Genomic DNA, 19,097 nt, shown 5'->3' with positions numbered 1-19,097 from the left:
TACCTTAAACTTCTATCAATCCGTAAGATTTCCAAATTACTATGTATGCTCTTAATCGACAAACGACAAGGCAACCATGATGACAGAAAATTTCCTAACATCATAACATATGTTATTCAACTACTAACACAACCTTATACTCAATTATCTCAAATGTGTTTTTATGCCAAAGGCCATATATTCTTGAATGTTTAAGACTCCAAAACCTATTTTAGCAAAAGGCATCTTTCATGGTCACATGATCTCGAAGGTAAAAACTAAGTAAGATCTTATATAATTGATGAACTAATTTGAATTTGTCTATCTATTAAATATGTATATAAAATTTATTTTCCTTTGCAAGGTCTATTCTCTTATTCCACACATTAAATTTACTCAAACACAACACATAGTATTATTTCCCTAACTGACATAATACCTATGTTTGGTACACTCCATGCTCTTACTCTCTTGAACATACCATCAGGGGCTCACTATGATCATGATAAGGACGAAATGCAATATGCAACCAAAAGACAACTAATCCAAAAACCAATGATCAAATAATTCATCAATACACCCAATAAAGCATCAAATTGAATACATATCAAATGTACCGTGTATCTAGGACTAATCACATATGAAGGGGTGTTACAACACCTTGGGGTATCTTTTCTAGAGTGTGCAACATAGTACTTACAATTTTATGTTTGAAGATAAGGACACAAAACTAGAATACATAGTCCTATGCATATTTCATCATATCATCCATAATTCCTATCCATAAAGTACCTACCTCGTACACTATAGACATAGAATAATATCTTTTACAAGAGATAAGTTAGAATAATTATCAGTCATAATAAATCAAGCATCTCAAGCATCTAGGTTCTAATAACAACCATCACTTGTATATCAATAAAATCCCAACTTACAACTTTACTATATAAGTACCCAACTCTTACTCAATAAACTATCATTCGACAAATGTGTTCATTAAGTATGTCATTCTAGGAGATACTCTTTCTCAATCTATCTGGACACCATGTTGATTTCCCCCCCCCAAAAAAAACTTTACTTATCGATTGTTCATAAATCATATCTCCCAAACTTATATCTCTTCCCATGGAGTCAATGGGGTGCATCCTTTCGACTTATCTGAACTAAATATATAGTTGACTCAATAGGGAGATTCTCATATATATATTCTTTGTCTATCTCCTCAATAGGATAGTCCAACTATTCTTGTCTCCCAAGCGAATGGTAGATGAGATTTTCATTACCCTACTCAGCTTGCTTATCTATTTCTTCTTTCTTGGCTTAGGAGTTTATTCCCTTCTTCTTTCATCGTAGAAGTAAACAACTGCCTTCCTCGACCTTATAATTCTCATCTTGATTATTCTGAATACATTTCATAGTAGGAGGGGAATTTTTCTTCCTTAATCAACCATCCTCCTTTTTCTAGGTTGTTTTCATCAATTAACCTTGAAAAGGCTCTATGCTCCTTTATTTGCAAATTTCATGCATTAAATATCCAATAGCGAGTTTTGTCAAGCACATGACTTCATTCATGAAGTGGACTCATAGGCCCTAGAGTTATAAACTACGCTCTGATACCAAAATGTAAAGACGTAAATCGAGCTAACTTCAAATAATAGCCGAAATACTCTTTATTCTTAAATAAACTCATAAATCAGTTAATAAATCTATTTCATTCCATTTTTCAATTCATAGCTTCATTTGATTATTCTATTTAGATCGTAATAAACAAGAAATTTCTATAAAAGATAAATATTCTTTATTCAAAAAAATCGTTAAAAGTAGTATTTTGATCATACAATACTTACGCATTTCAAGTTGTCGCAAGTTCAATAATGAAATAATACAAAGTAAAGGGTGAGATGCGTTCGTTGATCTGCAACCCAAATTGTCACCAATGCAATATTTAGCATGAAGACGGGAACAAGATTCAGGCGCTTTTTCTGCCCAACCTTGAAGCTTACACTTCCCCTGAATTCTTGGTCAATCAAGAATACCTGACCCTACACGAATTGCTTAGCAAAAGAATTCGAAAGGCAAGATGGAATCTGGTGCGTGCCTAGATGATACATGCATTTTCAATTTTCTACTTCTATTAAGAAACAAGCATTCATTATCATTCAAGGATGTGGTAGAGAGGATAAAATAAAAGAATTCCGTCTATTTCTATAGATAATTCCAATAATTACTCAGCCGAGTATAATGCCATGCACAAAAAAAATAGATAGTTGGAAAAGAAACTATTCTCTCTATAATCCACATTCGACACCCGTCCTGGAAGGTAACTTTCCACAAACACAAGCCTATCTAGCTTTGTTCACATAATCTAGAATAAATTCGTACAAAAGACAATCTTTCACCTTTCAATTCTAGCTTCCTATTTCTTGCAAGATAAAATACTATGCTAAGAAGACAATCTTTCGTTTGAATAGAAATTGATAGAGTAAATCTTTTATTACAATCAATCCTATCTAACAGGAAACAATATTTTATGGATAATCAAATATACATTTAAAAGAAAACATTCTTTTCCTTCTATCTTTCAAGCAATTTTAAAGACAAGATTAAAATATTAAGAAGGTGTAACACATGAATGTATCTTACATATAAATTGAATAAAATGAGTACACATTCTTTTATTCAATTATTAAAATATTTAAATAGCATAATCATTAACATGCATTCCATTCCTTATGGTTTAGAAATCTAAGTTTTAGATCGTCTAAACTCTCTCTATCTTTCCAAGTGTCGTTGTTCATTTACCTCTTTTCTCGAAACATCATATTTAGTTTAATACTAATATGTGACTTTTCATGATTTAAAACTTAACACACCAACTTCACTAATTTACCATAACGATAATCAAATATGATACAAGTTCATAAAACACCTATCTATAAGGCTTTTCAAATGAGACACTCGATAACCATCTTTATTTTTCTTGCAAAATTTAAAAGTCTAAGTCTTTCCTTGTGATATCAAAATAACTTCATTATTTATACGTCGTTATCCTATTATTTCATCTTCTTCGTGGTTCAATCTCAAAGTTTATCTCTCTATCCTCTTACTTAATTTCTAGAAGATTGGATAATCTCATTTATGAGAGTTTTACTAAGTTTATCAACAAACTTTAAGAAATTATTTCACTATTGTATCTTTATTTACATGAACGTAATTTTTGAACAACTAACAATGATTCCTTTTTCGACTCTAACTCTTCCATTAGTATATTGCATAGGTCTAAAACTAGATCATCCAAGTTAGAGAATATGTAAAGGAACCTATAATGCAATTCCTACTACTCTTTAATATCTTCCATGCATGTTCTTAGTTATTTTATCATATATACCTCATAATACATTTCTCTATAAGACTATTCAAAAGTGAGTTCAAACAATTTTGTTCTAATCATGGCTTGACTCAATCAAACTTCATTCTAATAAACATTATATAACTTCATGACTCACTCACTATCCTTGCATAATGACCAAAGAATTAAGGTAGATCCTACATCCTTATGCTCTTGTTACTCGCTTTAGGTGATGAACTTGCTTCCCTCTTCACATTTTCCTACTCTCTTTCAAGATGGTTCACAAACTCTTTGTCGCTTTCCATCCGTCGATTCTTCTACTAACTCCATCCTCCATATCCTTCTTTTCTATCTCTTTTATTTCTAAAATTTTCTCTGAAATTCGACTCTAAATATGAGATGATCATGATCGATCTTCTGTCTATCTTCTATCTTCTACCTTTCTGATCCTCTTCCTATCTTGCTCTCCCTATTCTCTTGAACCCTTGCTAATACTTATATTATTTTCCCTCTACATTAGATGCTACATCTATGGCTTAGACCTAGCCATGACTTCGACACCTTAGCTATACACTAAAGGTTCCCTTAGATTAGAACTCAACTTGCTGCATATTTTGAAATCAAACTGGCTTCTATGGTTGACAGGTCTCTCACTCATCTCCTCCATGTCTATTCCTTTCCTAGACTTAGCAAGAGTTCAGTTTAACCAACTATGCATGATAGACAACCACCGATCTTCCCACCTCTCATCTAACTGCCTTGTCGACACGTCTATGGTTTCTAGGACTTTGACTGTTGTTCTCTACAGTTGTGGTGAGATGAGTCGACCTCCTCTCACCATGGATCATGGAGAAGGTTGTTTGGTTTCTCAGTTATCTCCGTGGAAACTGCAGTCTTTCCTACTACCATCGTGAAATGGGGAGAAGTCTGCTGTTTTCAAATTGCCATGGCACTACGTGCCAAGTCGCTTTCCTTCCCCATCGGTCACGAGCCACCATGTGTTAATCATAATATATTTTCAGTTTCAAACGGTTTAGAACTCATGAAGGAACATTTACATGTCATCCAAGTACTGCAAATATCATTTTCTAAGTCCCTTTTTGCCAAGTCGACTTCTTCTATAATATGCATGCCTTGCATTTATCCTACATGTCGGTGTCACTTTCTACATAGTTGGTGTTTGTTGCAACGTGGAGTAGGTCTTAGTATTTGGGAGGGGTTTCTTGAAATGTGGTGAAGCTTTTATTTAAATGGGAGGAGGTTGGTCGATGTTACTATTGACCATCCTCTTTATTTGCTTAATTCTTCTTAAACCAATCCCGCCACTTCCATTTAATTTGTTTTATTTTAATTTTTCTTCAAACTTAACCCGCCACTACCTTGTGTGATGGAATTTTGAGTTTTTTTAATAATTTATTTATATTTTATATATATATTTAATGACTTTTCATTAATATATATATTAAACATTAAACTTTGTTTAATAAATTCTTTAATAAACCCTTTCTTCATTAAATATATATATCGGATTTTCATTACATAATTTAGTTTCATAAATACATATACAATAATTACATACATATTTACAAGTACATGATCAAATTATTATTAGAATTCATATACACACATATATATATAATGCGTATATATTTTTAATCTCAAATGATTACTTATATGTATAAACAAAATTCTTGACGAAGTCAAATTTCACGATAATTGTATATTTATAACTATATAGATATACATGTATATGATTAAATCGATTTCTCATATACATATACATTTTGACCAATTTACAAAAGTAAACTTATTAGTACAATTTTCATACATTTATACATATCTAAAAAGAACATAAAACCTAGGGTCGATATTCATTTTCGAATCATCTACACATTTTTTCTCTTTTAACAATAAAGCATAATATTTCACAATCACTCACACAACTTAGATTTAATTCAAACACTACTCACATCATGCAATCAATGCACATGTATAAACATTTAAATCAATCTACTTCTCATTCCAAATTCATCATTTCAACTTGAGCAAACATTCAAATGAGGTCATTTAAATCATCCATCTTTCAAGATGCAAATATAAATCCTAATGTGTTGTGTGAGAGATTCCATCTATCCTAACGAAATACAAGAGCTAAGACAACTATATGTGAACCCTGTTCTCGCCTTCATCATTGTTCACCTGTTCCTGCATTCACTTTGTACTCAATCGCTCATTAGCAATGACGATCCCAATTTACAATAAAAATTAGTACTGATCATTCAATTGTATATAAATCATTTCAGTACATTCGATATCCTATCTTATTTCATTAACAGTTCTATTTTCATTTCATTTCAATTTCATTTGAAAAATAAACATTATTTTCCTAATTAAATAATTATGGAAAAATAGGTTTCATGACATCCAACCATGGAGAAGATTGAAGAAAGACCTATTCTTTTAAATCTTTATTTTGTCTCACAAACATTACAAATATAATATGAAAGGACAATGATTAAATTAATTAAATAATTAATTTAGGAATATGCAATGAGAATACTGATGCAATTGATTAACCAAACGATATTAAACTATGTGAAATAACGATATTGTGATTAATTAACCAACTAATTAAGCAATATGAGATATCAATATTGTGATTATTTAACCAATGAAAGCACATAAGCAATAAATTTTAGAAATAATTGCATCTAAATAAAAAAAATTATACATATAAATCTAATTTGAAAATCCAAATAAAAAATTATACAAGCATGTCAGGTTCATGAAAATGATAAGTTTGTGGAAATGAGATCCTAGCTTATGGATGCAAAGTAAGATCTCAAATCTTCATAACACATATCATTGGAACAATAATAAGGTTCAGCTACAATCCTAATAGGAGATTTGAACACTTTGGGTTAATGTTCCTTTGTTCCAATGGATTTGAGATTTTGAAAAGTGTATGTTTAAGATCTAGGTTTAATGATAAGAAAATGATGACTTTTAGTAGTTTCTAGCCAGGAAAAAGGACATGAATAGGGAATTGCACCAAGCAAATAAAAATGGTCTCAAAATTGAGCACAACCAAGCATAAATTAGGTACACATTAGTAAAAAATTCCAAAGTGGGTCCAAAATAAGTGTGAAATTATAAAGAGATGCAATTTACTACACTACAAGTCACTATTTTGATTTAAAAATAATTTCTTTTTAGCTTGCTACTAGAGTTCAACTTTTAGTTTTGATCATTATTTCCTTAAGCACAAAAAATCATCTATTCAAGTAGTTAGTATATATATATATATATATATATATATATATATATATACACTCTTCTTCAAACCTTAGATTCTTAAGGCTCATGTTCAAAATGATGATTTAAATTTGTTTGTAAGCAAGAAGTCGATTTTACACACACATATACATATGTCAGAAGAAACAATAAATTATTCTAGCTTAACCAAGAGATTAAATTGTTAAGCTGGAATAATTTAATTTTTCTTATACATTTGTATATGAATGCGTAAAATCATCTTCTTTCTGACAAACAAAAATAATCATTTCCAACATGTATACATGATGTTTATAACTAAGAAAGATAAGCATTAAGAATCTAAGGTTTGAAGTATATTTAAGTATAAATAAAGTTTAAAGAAGTCTACAAACATATATGAATATAATATGTATGTATGTACGTACATACACGTACGTACGTATGTATGTATGTATGTATGTATGTATGTATGTATGTATGTATGTATGTATATGTGTGTGTATATATAGATGTATATATGTATGCATATATATATGTATATGTGTATGTGTGTGTATTTGTATATATATATGTATATAAGTGTGTGTGTATGTATATGTATATATGTACATATATACATATATGTATATACACACACATGTATGTAGGTATATATATGTATATACATATGTACATATACGTATATATGTACATACACATACATACATACATACATACATACATACATACATACATACATACATACATACATACATACATACATACATACATACATATACATACAAATATATATAATACATATATATACATACATACATACATACATACATACATACATATACATATACATATACATATACATATACATATACACACACACACATGCATGTATGTATTATATATATACACACATATACACATACATACATACATACATCACACACACACATGCATATATATAATGTCAGAGTAATGTATATGCATATAAATACATATATATTTATATTTTGAATTTATAAATAAAAAATATAGTAAAAGTATATAATCAAATAGCATTTGTTCTATTATTTTAAATCTTGTAATATATATAATTGACCCCTCCCCAAACCCTATTCATAGTTGGGGATTTTTTTAGGGGGTGTGGAGGGGCGTCATCCCTCTCAAATGGGATGTGGCCTACTATAGGGAGGGTTAATTGCCCCCTCTTTATTTCTTTGCAAAACTAAGAAAAAAAAACACAAGAAAAAACTAGATCAATCTTAGCAAGCCGCTAATACTTTTACAATGCAAAAAAATTATAATAGTTTCTATATTTCTCCATTACCTATATTTGTGGGAAAGTAGACTTGCAACAAAAACACAAAAATGATGAAGATAAAGTTGAAATAGGTTTCACCGTATTATTAAAACTCAAAGATCATATTTGTAGGAGCAAGTGTTAGGCTAGCTAGTAGGGGAATAGATTCACGAAACTATTCTCACTTGTAGTGTTGAATGCCTTCAAATCCTAGTAATATTCCTTCTCCTTATGCCCACACAAACAAGATCAAGATGCAAATAGGAGAATAAAGAAAAAACAAGTTTCTTTTGTGTTTCAAAATAAGAGATTAGGGAAATTAGAATTTTCCTTAGCTCAAGGGTAGGAATGAATCACATATAAAGGATGAGATTCACTCCTCACCCATAAAAGAGGTTTTGTTTTAATTTGTTGCAAGAAAAAATTATAGAGATCACTTTTTATCTTTAAGTTTAGTAATTTAATAAAATTAATAATTGAATTGAGATTTCAATATTTCAATTAGAAATTGCATCTATGGAAAATAAAACTATGTTTAGTTTTACTCTAGTTCTCATAAATCTTTTGGGGTGTTGGATCTAATTCACACATACACACACACACGTGTGTGTGTGTACATATATACACACATATACAAATGCACACACATATACATACATACATACATACATACATACATACATACATACATACATGTATGTATGTATATAACATATTGACATAGTCAAGGTAGGGAGATCCAATGAAGGACATCCCCACCTTGCAACCTATAACACAAAACACCATGCAAGATACTGGCAACCGGTAGATACACCACAAGAGATAACCAGTAAACAGAAAGAGAGAAATCCTAACCAGTAGATATAACACATGATATAATCGGTAACTAGATAAATCAATCATTACAACCATTTAAATAATTACATGAGCCCATAGGATTTACACATGTTGGACCACAGCCCAGGATTACAAAACAATCCTTACAACTCAAAACTATGATCCGTATATCATCTGCTCACTAATTAGGCCTCTGGTAATAGTCTGCACTATTCTGCACTGATCCGGACCTCAGTCCTTTTGAACTTTAGTCCCCCCAGACTAGAATCTCTCCGGAAACTACATCTTCACTCAATCTCTTCTTCCTCAGACCTCTGTCTCCTAAAATAATTCTCAATAATTTCCTTTATACCAGCCACAAGCAATAACGATTCGATCAAGTCGGCCAAAGACCAACCGATTCAAGATGAAACGTGTAAACAATAACATGTTGGCCCAAATCACCAAGAACATCTTCAAAATGCATAGAACTTCACGCAGACCTCCGAAAACATCGGCCAAGGCCCAAAACAACATCGATCAATGATCCACAAGTTGTGGAAATGACCCACAACCCGATTCATCTTCGCTCCACACACTGCAAGACCAATTGGTAAGAACACACCAATACCAGAACAATACCGGAATCGATATCTCATTGGAATCAAATCCAAATGCCATGAATATCAAATATGTTAAAGACAATGAACTCAAGGTGATAAATCCAAATCTACAATGCCAAAATCTGAAACATGAAGAAATTAAACGATCTTTAAGCAATTCCACAACTAACTGCTCCAACTGGTTTGAATTACTTCGGTGCTCCTACTCCAACCGGATGAACCACTCCGGTGCTCCTTCTCTAACCGGATGAAACACTACAGTGCTCCTGCATCAAACTCTAGGGGTTAATTGAAAAGTGAGTCTCATCACTTGATCTGGCTCGACGATCTGTTAGTAGGTACTTGCAACTGCCTCAGGAGTTTGATGGTCTAACTACAGGTTCCGGTTGCCTCTCCTCGGTGATCTAAACAAGTCTACAAGCAACCTCAACTTCCTTTTTAACCAACTGGTTCGTAACCAACACTTATTCTGACCAGTACATAACCAGGTCTTCCTCCATCAACAGGTTCATAACCAGCTCTGATACCAATTGACGCAGCCAAGGTAGGGAGATTCAATGAAGGACATCCTCGCCTTGCAGCCTATAACATAAAAAACCATGCAAGATACTGGCAACTGGTAGATACATCGCAAGAGATAACCAGTAGATATAACGCATGATATAATCGGTAACCAAATAAATCAATCATTACAACCATTTAAATAATTACATGAGCCCGCAGGATTTACACATGCTGGACCGCAGCCCAGGATTACAAAACAATCCTTACAACTCAAAACTATGATCCACATATCATCTGCTCAACAATTTAGCCTCCGGTAATAGTCAGCATCGTTCTGCACTAATCTGGACCTCAGTCCTTCCGAACTTTAGTCCCCCTGGACCAGAATTTCTCCGGAAACTACATCTTCTCTCGATCTCTTCTTCCTCAGAACTCTATCTCCTAAAATGATTCTCAAAACTTTCCTTTATACCAACCACAAGCAACAACAACTTGATCAAGTTGGCCAAAGACCAACCGGTTCAACATGAAACATGTAAACAATAACATGTTGGCCCAAATCACCAAGAACATCTGCAAAATGCATAGAACTTCACGTGGACCTCCAGAAACATCGACCAAGGCCCAAAACAACATCGCTCAATGATCTGCAAGATACAGAAACCACCCGCAACCCGATTCATCTTCGCTCCACACACTGCAAGACCAACTGGTAAGAACACACCAATACCGAAACAATACCAGAATTGATATCTCACCGAAATCAAAACCAAATGCCATGAATCTCGAATATGTTAAAGACAACAAACTCAAGGTGATAAATCCAAATCCACAATGCTAAAATCTCAAACATGAAGAAATGCAACGATCTCCAAGCAATTCCACTGCTAACTGCTCCAATTGGTTTGAACTACTTCGGTGCTCCTACTCCAACGGGATGAACCACTCCAATGCTCATGTGTCACATATGCATACATATGCATACATATACACATACACATACACATACAGATACAGATACATATACATATACATATACATATACATATACATATACATATACATATACATATACATATATTCAATTAATGGTGGTTTCATTAATCTAAGAAGTTTAAACTTAATTTGAATGCATTGTTATATTAATTTTGGTAGTTTAAATATTATGATTTATCTGGGCTAGGTTGAAATCTTTTTTTCTTGTCCTAACTCCTTTAGAGGAATTTAAATTTCACTCTAGAAAAGTAGAAAACTTTAAATAAAATACTTTCATTTTTTTTTTAATAAAAGATTCCTTAAATCATTAAAATAGTAGGATATATTATTAATCTTGTATAGAATTAATATGTAAGGTATAATTGTGAAACATTAATTTTGAACAATAAAAGGTGAAAAAGTGACGTTTATGTGAACTGCTATCATTTTTTAAGTTGTAGGATTTTAGTCATTAAATGATTAAATATTTATTGCAATCAAAATAGGAAACTTAATTGAATTTTTCAAGGTATAGATCTCGTCACAAAGACTAGACGTTCATATTTTTTTTCATGTAGTAAACCTTAATGAGGGGATCCTAGAATGGAATTCCTTCAAGGATGTATTTGGTAAGATACTAAACCCACTTAGGTTACCTTCATCATAGGGTATGGAAGGGGTTCTACCACCCTGAACTACGCCATTTCCCTTGCCTTCTAGGTATGTCATTTCCCTTGCCTTCTAGGTATGTCATTTCCCTTGCCTTCTAGGTATTGTTCTTGAGATGGTATTGCAAGTGCATTCTCACCAAGTGTGCATAATAACTTTCATGTTGAATATGATATTAGGTGAAGTTTAATTATTTTATTTTTTTGGATTTTGGATTACGTTCACATGTTAAAATGTGGGCATGATAGATTGCATGGATTCATTTGACAAATAGTTAACATTTTAGATAGTTCATTATTTTCAATGAACAAAAGTAATGCTCATCCCTCTAATGCTAAATCTTTATAATTTTAATGTTCTTTGCTTTATTTAATTGAAATATTCTTTCAATATTTTTATGAATAATTTATTAGAAAGAAAGATCACTATTATTATTATTTGAATAATTAGTTAGAAAGAGAGCCACACCACCTTTTAATGAATATTTTCTATTTAACTTTGTAGTACATCATAAAAATAAGAAAGTAGTAAAAAAACTATCCTAAATCAATACTAAAATGTTCTAAAATTCAATCATAATATATTTTAATATTATACAATTTACAATACTGACTCCAAATCTTAACAGCAGGCGAATAAATCTAAATGAATTTGCTAATGCACATTTTGCTAAAATAATTAGAATTTTAAAGCATCATGCATTGGATTTACATGACAAACTAATAATTAACTACTAAAAAGTAATCTAGCGATAGATACGGTTGAATAATAATATGAAAATCTCCATTAAAATTTTCAACTTTTTTGTTTTTGTTTTTTCAATTGTTAGTTCATACAGAATGAAAACGTTTTCCTTTAAACGATAATATAGCACAGGTATGGGCGTCAGATTTGGCGCATATCAATGTAATAATAATATATTCAAAGGCATGGACATCACTAGCTAATCAATACAAGGTATTTAGGTTTACAAGATATTATATTATTCTCTATCTTTACCATGAATCATGTGCGCTATTTCAAATCTGCTAAACAGAAAACAACATTTTAATCACATCGATTGTGGAAGCATAAGAATTTTTTGTACAGCTTTCCTGAGCAAGTTTATGAAATCTAAGAAATCATCATGCTATGTAAAAGGTTTGATGGTAGAGTTATTTAACAAATCCAAGAAATCATTGTGGAAATCCATGAAATCACCATGCTTTATTGGTGTTGAGAAATCTGTGCTATTCAACAGATTTCGAGGCAAAGAATTCAGCTCAAATCCAAATCCAGCATAGAGCAGATCTCAAGCAAACTAGAGTCACAATGCATCCCCAAATCAACCTCATTGTGGCTCATGATATCCCAATATTCATCAAAGTTAATACTATTTGTGTTTTCCAAAGTTGTTGAGAGGTCGTTGCAGAGAATAGTTTCATGACATGGCAGACAGCTATCAGAAGGGGGCAAGTTTGCACTTGGCCCATGTTGTCCTGGGGTGAATTCTGAACTTGTAATGTGCTTCATTTCTTTTGAAAGTGGGTACTCGTCTGACATTGCAAGCAACTCTGATTGGTAACTTAGGCAGCTGGAATTTTCTGAGTTGGTTGTGAATTGTGGGTACTCTTCAGGGATTTCTAATGTTTTGGAAGCCATGTCAATGGTGGAAGTTTCCTTCTGGTCTGAGTACAACCATTGGGAAAACATAACACCTAGAAAAGAACAATCTTCTGGCAAGCATTTGGACACAGGATTGGGCTTGACATCTTCAAATCCTATTTGTGATTGCATTGTTGAACACTCAGTAGTAAATGGCATTGTAGGCCTCACAGGAAGTCTAGGTGTTGAGCTTTGCAAATTAAGCTCGTCTTTTGAATCAAGAAAACCCATTTGCAGGTCATTTGCTTCCATGGTTGTGCTTGTGCTGCTACATACCAAAGTTTCCTCGCCAAGAGTTTTGTGGGTATTGCCATCACTGCCCACAATATTCATTTTGAGCCTCTTCTTCAAATGGGTATGCCAGAAATTCTTTATCTCATTATCCGTCCGCCCAGGAAGCATCGAAGCAATCTCAGACCACCTGTAACATATTACAAATTCCTAGAGATATCAGTTCCCTGTTGTTCTAGGTTGGGTGTTTTTCTCGCTTCTTTATTTAAACTTGGTTCTTTTGATTCCTCTCTGATCAAAAGCATTTAGCACATTCAAAACAGAATGACAAAACGCCATACAATTCTTGTCTAAAATGTTAAGAGGATCCATTACCTGTTGCCTATAATTTCATGTGTATTGATGATAATCATTTGTTCTTGTAGGGAGAAGTTTCCACGTTTCAACCCTGGCCTCAAGTAATTGATCCACCTAGGCCTGCAACTTTTTCCACATCTTTGTAGGCCTGCAGAATTCCAAGAACACAATCCAATGTAAGCCTACAAATTAAGATCTCAAAAAGATATAAGGCTACAAACTAAAATACAATATATTATGCCTACAAGAAAAGACCATGCCGAAATATAAGGTTACAAATAATGCAATAAGAGATTTGGGGAATGAGGCGGTAAAAAAATGTTGCAGTCTCTAACTAACCAGCTAGTTTAGGAACTTGGCTCCAGCATCCATGGCCGTATTTGAGAACATAGCTTCTTAATATACTGTCCTCTTCAGGAGACCAAAGTCCCCTCTTATATTTTTTCTTCTTCTCTTCTTTACAACAAGACTTGCACACCATGATCACTGACTAATAGCGATGGAAGACTAGAGAAGATAGTTAAGAAAATACAGAAGATATGAAATAAATGCAGACTTTCAGAAGGTTATATAAATATAAACAATTTTAATGATTGATTCGTATATATATAGTGTAGATTATGAGTTGAGGGATCAATTAGCTGTATAAGCTGTTACAAGTGAGAACTCTTCGTTGTAGATAAATTGCAGATGAATTTCACGTGGGTATTTGAGCGAGTTGTACATTATTGAACGACCATTATTGTGTTATGGACTACCTGCCGACTGTGTTGTTTATACGTTGGCGGTCCAAATTCAATATTTAAATTTGTGCGTGTAGTTTTAATTGGTATAATGAATTATTATTGTTGAGTGTAGTTGCTCCACGCGGTTTGCATTCCACCGACGCATTGGTTGGTTTGAAGAAGGTATTCTTATTCAGCCGTACGCTTTTTCAATAACGAAAAGCTATGCAAGTTTCACCTTATATTTAATGATTTCAAATGTAATAACTATCTCATTTCCAATCACACCTAGAAGTCAAGATTTATCATATTGAAGGATTAGGCCTTCATAAACAAGGAATCCTCAAACCAATTCATGTGTATGCTAGGATCGGATTTCAAGTCACCAAATACAAATTTATTATAAAGTAGAATAAGGATCTGTTACTTCCACTAGAATAGTTATTACATTTAAAGTAGCATGAAAAAGCTAAGCATTCTTAGGGTTTTCTAAAACCCCAAAGTTTTTTTTTTTTAAGGAAACTACATTGAATAAAAGTGATGGGGTCCAATGGATAGTATTTTGGTTGTCGGATGGAGTTCATAAGGGTGTAGTGGGATGCATATTCTTGGTTGGGATCAATGTGGGATCTTTGACATTAAGTTGGTAGTGTACAAGTTTGATATACATTGGATAAAGATTTTGATGGTCATTTTGTAATATGGGTGCTTTTCATTTAATCTTGGTGTGGCATTGAACAATTATCTCTTGAATGTAGTGATCTTCAACTTGAATTTTCAATAAGTGGGATGTTTTTGGATTTGATGAGGCTTATGGATTTTGAATCTTATCAATGGCATGAAAGTGGTGGATTTCTTTCATTTATCCTTTTAGTGGGTTGATATGTGATGTTTTGGACATGTACTCATATGCTTATGCTTGCTAGGGATTCAACACAACTCCTTAGTTTCATGGTTTTGATTCTCTACTGCTAGCCCTTGGATAGTATTTGTGTAGCTACATTGAGCTAAATTGGAGTGATCAATGTTATTGGTTTGATTAGATTTTTGTCTAGGCTTTGAATTTTTGGGTAATGGAGGATTTATATAAGAAGATAAGGGTCGTCATTCGTTCAGTTTGAGACATGGAATTGGTCAAACACATATGGGATTTATCTTTTCTTTAGGAATGAAATATCCTCTTCTACTAGAATGGTAACCTCTTGATAGGTGGCAACACAAAGGTTATTTGGACTAAGAGTTTTATATATTGGTCAAGGGATTAGGACCTATGGGGACATATGGGTTTGGATTATATTGATATGTATTGTTGTATAGGTTTTATGACTAACTTAATAGTTTGGGATTAGTGTAGGTGGGTGTTGGACTTAGTGGGTGATGAATTATAAGGATTAATGAATGAGTAGATGAACTAAAATCTTAACCATCCACCTTTTGATTTGATCACTCTCAATTAATGAAATCACATAGAAAGCAATATTTTTCACAATGATAAATCTATTGTTACCTTCATGGGACTTCTAAATGATACCTCCCTATGAGATCATATAATAGGATTTAAAACATACTTGGGTGAATTAGCATATCCTGAGGAAGTCATCTAAATATATAACATACCCACACCCCAAAACTGAAAATCTCATGCATTTCAAAGGCCAAGGTCCAAATATATGGATCCAAAATCCATACACCTAAGTCTACTACCCCCAATCCAAAAACCAAAATCCTAATGTCCAAAAAATCCCCAATCTTGAAGTTCATAAAGGTTCAAAAATCCATTCTTACATTTCCTTGCATCCCAAGGAAAAAATTCCATAAATGAAAAGACAAAAGTTAGGGTTATGCAATTTGAAAAATTTATGACTTTGAAATCTACTTGGAAACCAAAACCATGCAATAGAAAATTTGACTAATCCAAATATCACAATAAAAATATAACAAGTTCAAAAATATAATAATAATTTGGGTCCCACAATTTGACAATATAGATACCCAATTTAAAGCCCACAATTCTATGTTCCAAGCATCTAAAATCATAATCCCCTAATACGTGTCCCAAAATGTAAAATGCAAAAGCTACCATCTCATCAACTTCTTATGGTAGTGATGTTGTCCCTAATAATGCTGATCCTTCTAACTATATTTCTGATGATCCACCCTATTCTATGGGTTAGCATTGTTCTGATGGATTTAATTGGAAAGTTGTTCATCATAGGAAGAAATATCATAAGTCGTCTTCTTCTTAAATTATGATACAAGTTGTACAGTCCCAAAGCTTTGTTTCAAAATAAGTTGTTACCAGCGTTCCACAGAAACACGTTTCCCCCTCCCAGGCCCAAGTCCCCCCGTCCCCGAAACTCGTCCCCGAAACTTTTTCCCTTTGTCCCCCTGTCCCCAAAGCCCGTCCCTATGTCCCCCTGTCTCCCTGTCCCCAGCGGCCGTGGAACACTAGTTGTTACTCTTTTCATTGTAGCTTTGCTATTTCTTTGCTAGTAGCCATGTTTTGCTATTTTCTATGATTGGTTTTGTTCCAATTTATGTTTTTGATGGTTGGTGATAGATATGTAATGGTGCAGGGCCCTTTCCTACTCAATTTAATAAAAAAACATGAAACTGTAAAAATCATTTGACTACAAAATTCTATGATATTGCTATCAGGGTTCAACTGTGTAGTTTTTGAGTCAAACTCATTGACCCATGTTTTACGCGTAGTGGTTCACAAAAACCCATCTCTCATGAGAACGAATGATCCACTTAGAACTCATTGCATCTAGGTGATGCTCACAGGGGTGAAGCATTGGGACTTCCCGGGAGGTCACCAATCCTAGTATTACTCCATCTCAAGCACGCTTAACCATGGAGTTCCCTCCAAAGTTAAACCCACTTAGCTTGCAACCCCATTTGCAAAACCTTCAACAAGTGCCTTATGAACCATTAATTATAGAGCCCCTTTAGCTCATCAATTGATAAGTAGAAGATATTTTCCACAACAAGTCAAACTATGATATTGCTATTAGGGTTCAATTGTATAGTTTTTGAGTCAAACTCGTTGATGCATGTTTCACGAGTAGTGGCTCACAAGAACCCATCTCTCATGAGAATGAATGGTCCACTTAGAACTCATTGCATCTAGGTGATGCTCATAGGGGTGAAGCACTGGGACTTCCCGAGAGGTCACCCATCCCAGTACTACTCCAGCTCAAGCACGCTTAACCAAAAAGTTCCCTCCAAGGTTAAACCCACTTAGCTTGCAACCCCATTGAATATATGTATAGATATTTGAAGACTATTAGAGAAATCATTAATTGCTTTGGATGCATTTAAATATTGGCTATTGACCTTATCAAGTGAATAAGATTAATTACTATCACACATCATGGCATCATTGATAGTACATTCTTTTAGAAAACCATTATGTGAAGGGTCTTGATGATGAAAAAGATAAATCAAGCATGAAATTATATGCCAAAATCACACCTAGTGCCACCTAAGAGACCAGCTATATATTTCAATCAATAGGAACATCACATTTGTTGGGGTGATAAATAAATGGTTGAGTGAATAACATATAGCCCAACCATATCATGATATGACAACTATACCCTCATATACAAAATATTTTATCTTTATTATAGTGTGGCATTATTATGTTTTTCATTCAATTGCTAGTCTACATAGCATGAAAAATTGTGTTTTCCTCGAATGATAATATATGACATTTTTTTTTTGTATTGAAACAAAGCAGAATGACAAGGAATAACAGCTACCTCAATTGTACCTGAAAGAAAGAATACATTACGCTAGAAAACATGAGTTATAGATAGACCATATGATTTAAGAAACAAATACGATAGGCCAACACGAAGCAGTGCTTGAAGAGACATAACAAAACACTTACACACTAAGAATAATTACAACAAAGAAAAATGACAAAACACTTTGCACAAGTTCACATTGCAGCTATTCTGAAGTTGATTCACCTGATCTTGAATTAGTGAAGTTGTTCCATGGCTGAAGCATTCTTCTTAGATAAGTCTGGAAGCTGTGACAACAAAAAGGCAACCTGAAAAACTATGTTAGAGTAAAGCATTAAAATATCAGTTCCTGAAAATAATTGCTTGAAAACACTGCAGTACACCTTACTTTCCAAATGTGTCTCAAAATAATTTGTGTAACAAAATCAGCTATGACATCATCATGCAAACCAAAACCAAAATGAGCTTCTTTCCAGTTCCACTTATGATAAAAAATAAGTGGAAAATTTATTGAAGACAGCAGTCCGTTGTTTTTTAATTGAAGGGACATCCCAGAATATATGCTTTCCCGAAGCACAAAATCATGCCAATTTTGACTCGTAGCAATATATAAATAATAACATACACAACAGGCATGGAAATCACTGCTCATCGATATAATGAATTTAGGTATTCAATATATTATATCATCTGTCTTAACCATGAATCACGTGTGCTAATTCCTAACCGTGATTCAAATCTGCTAAACTAGAAACATCATTCTAATAACATCAAGTATGGAAGTTTTAAGAATGCTTTTCACAACATTCTTATGGAAGTCAAAGAAATCCAAGAAATCATCATGCTTTATTAGCGTTGAGAAATCTGTGCTATTTAAGATATTTTGAGGCAAAGCGT

At 33.1% G+C, this 19,097-nt stretch overlaps 1 protein-coding gene across 1 annotated transcript; it reads right to left on the bottom strand.

Moving 5' to 3' along the window:
- Window positions 1–12,745: 12,745 nt before the first annotated feature.
- Window positions 12,746–14,201, bottom strand: LOC131054634 (transcription factor MYB15-like). The gene is made up of 3 exons (XM_057989182.2): window positions 14,060–14,201; window positions 13,739–13,868; window positions 12,746–13,553 (listed from the first exon to the last, which is right to left on the bottom strand). The coding sequence occupies exons 1-3, from the start codon at window positions 14,199–14,201 to the stop codon at window positions 12,746–12,748; spliced, it is 1,080 nt and encodes a 359-aa protein (XP_057845165.2).
- Window positions 14,202–19,097: the final 4,896 nt, after the last annotated feature.

This window comes from Cryptomeria japonica, chromosome 8 (genome assembly GCF_030272615.1).
Source record: "Cryptomeria japonica chromosome 8, Sugi_1.0, whole genome shotgun sequence".
Taxonomy (NCBI): domain Eukaryota; kingdom Viridiplantae; phylum Streptophyta; class Pinopsida; order Cupressales; family Cupressaceae; genus Cryptomeria; species Cryptomeria japonica.
Note: the sequence above shows the minus strand (reverse complement) of the source record. Positions and strands in the feature narration are given on the sequence as shown.

Bases quoted from the DNA above. Each gene is read 5' to 3' on its own strand.
- LOC131054634 (XM_057989182.2), bottom strand. From the start codon at position 14,201: ATGGTGTGCAAGTCTTGTTGTAAAGAAGAGAAGAAGAAAAAATATAAG. The intron at 13,869-14,059 runs GTTAGTTAGAGA...GGAATTCTGCAG, and splicing joins CCAAGTTCCTAAACTAGCTG to GCCTACAAAGATGTGGAAAA. The intron at 13,554-13,738 runs GTAATGGATCCT...AATATGTTACAG, and splicing joins CATGAAATTATAGGCAACAG to GTGGTCTGAGATTGCTTCGA.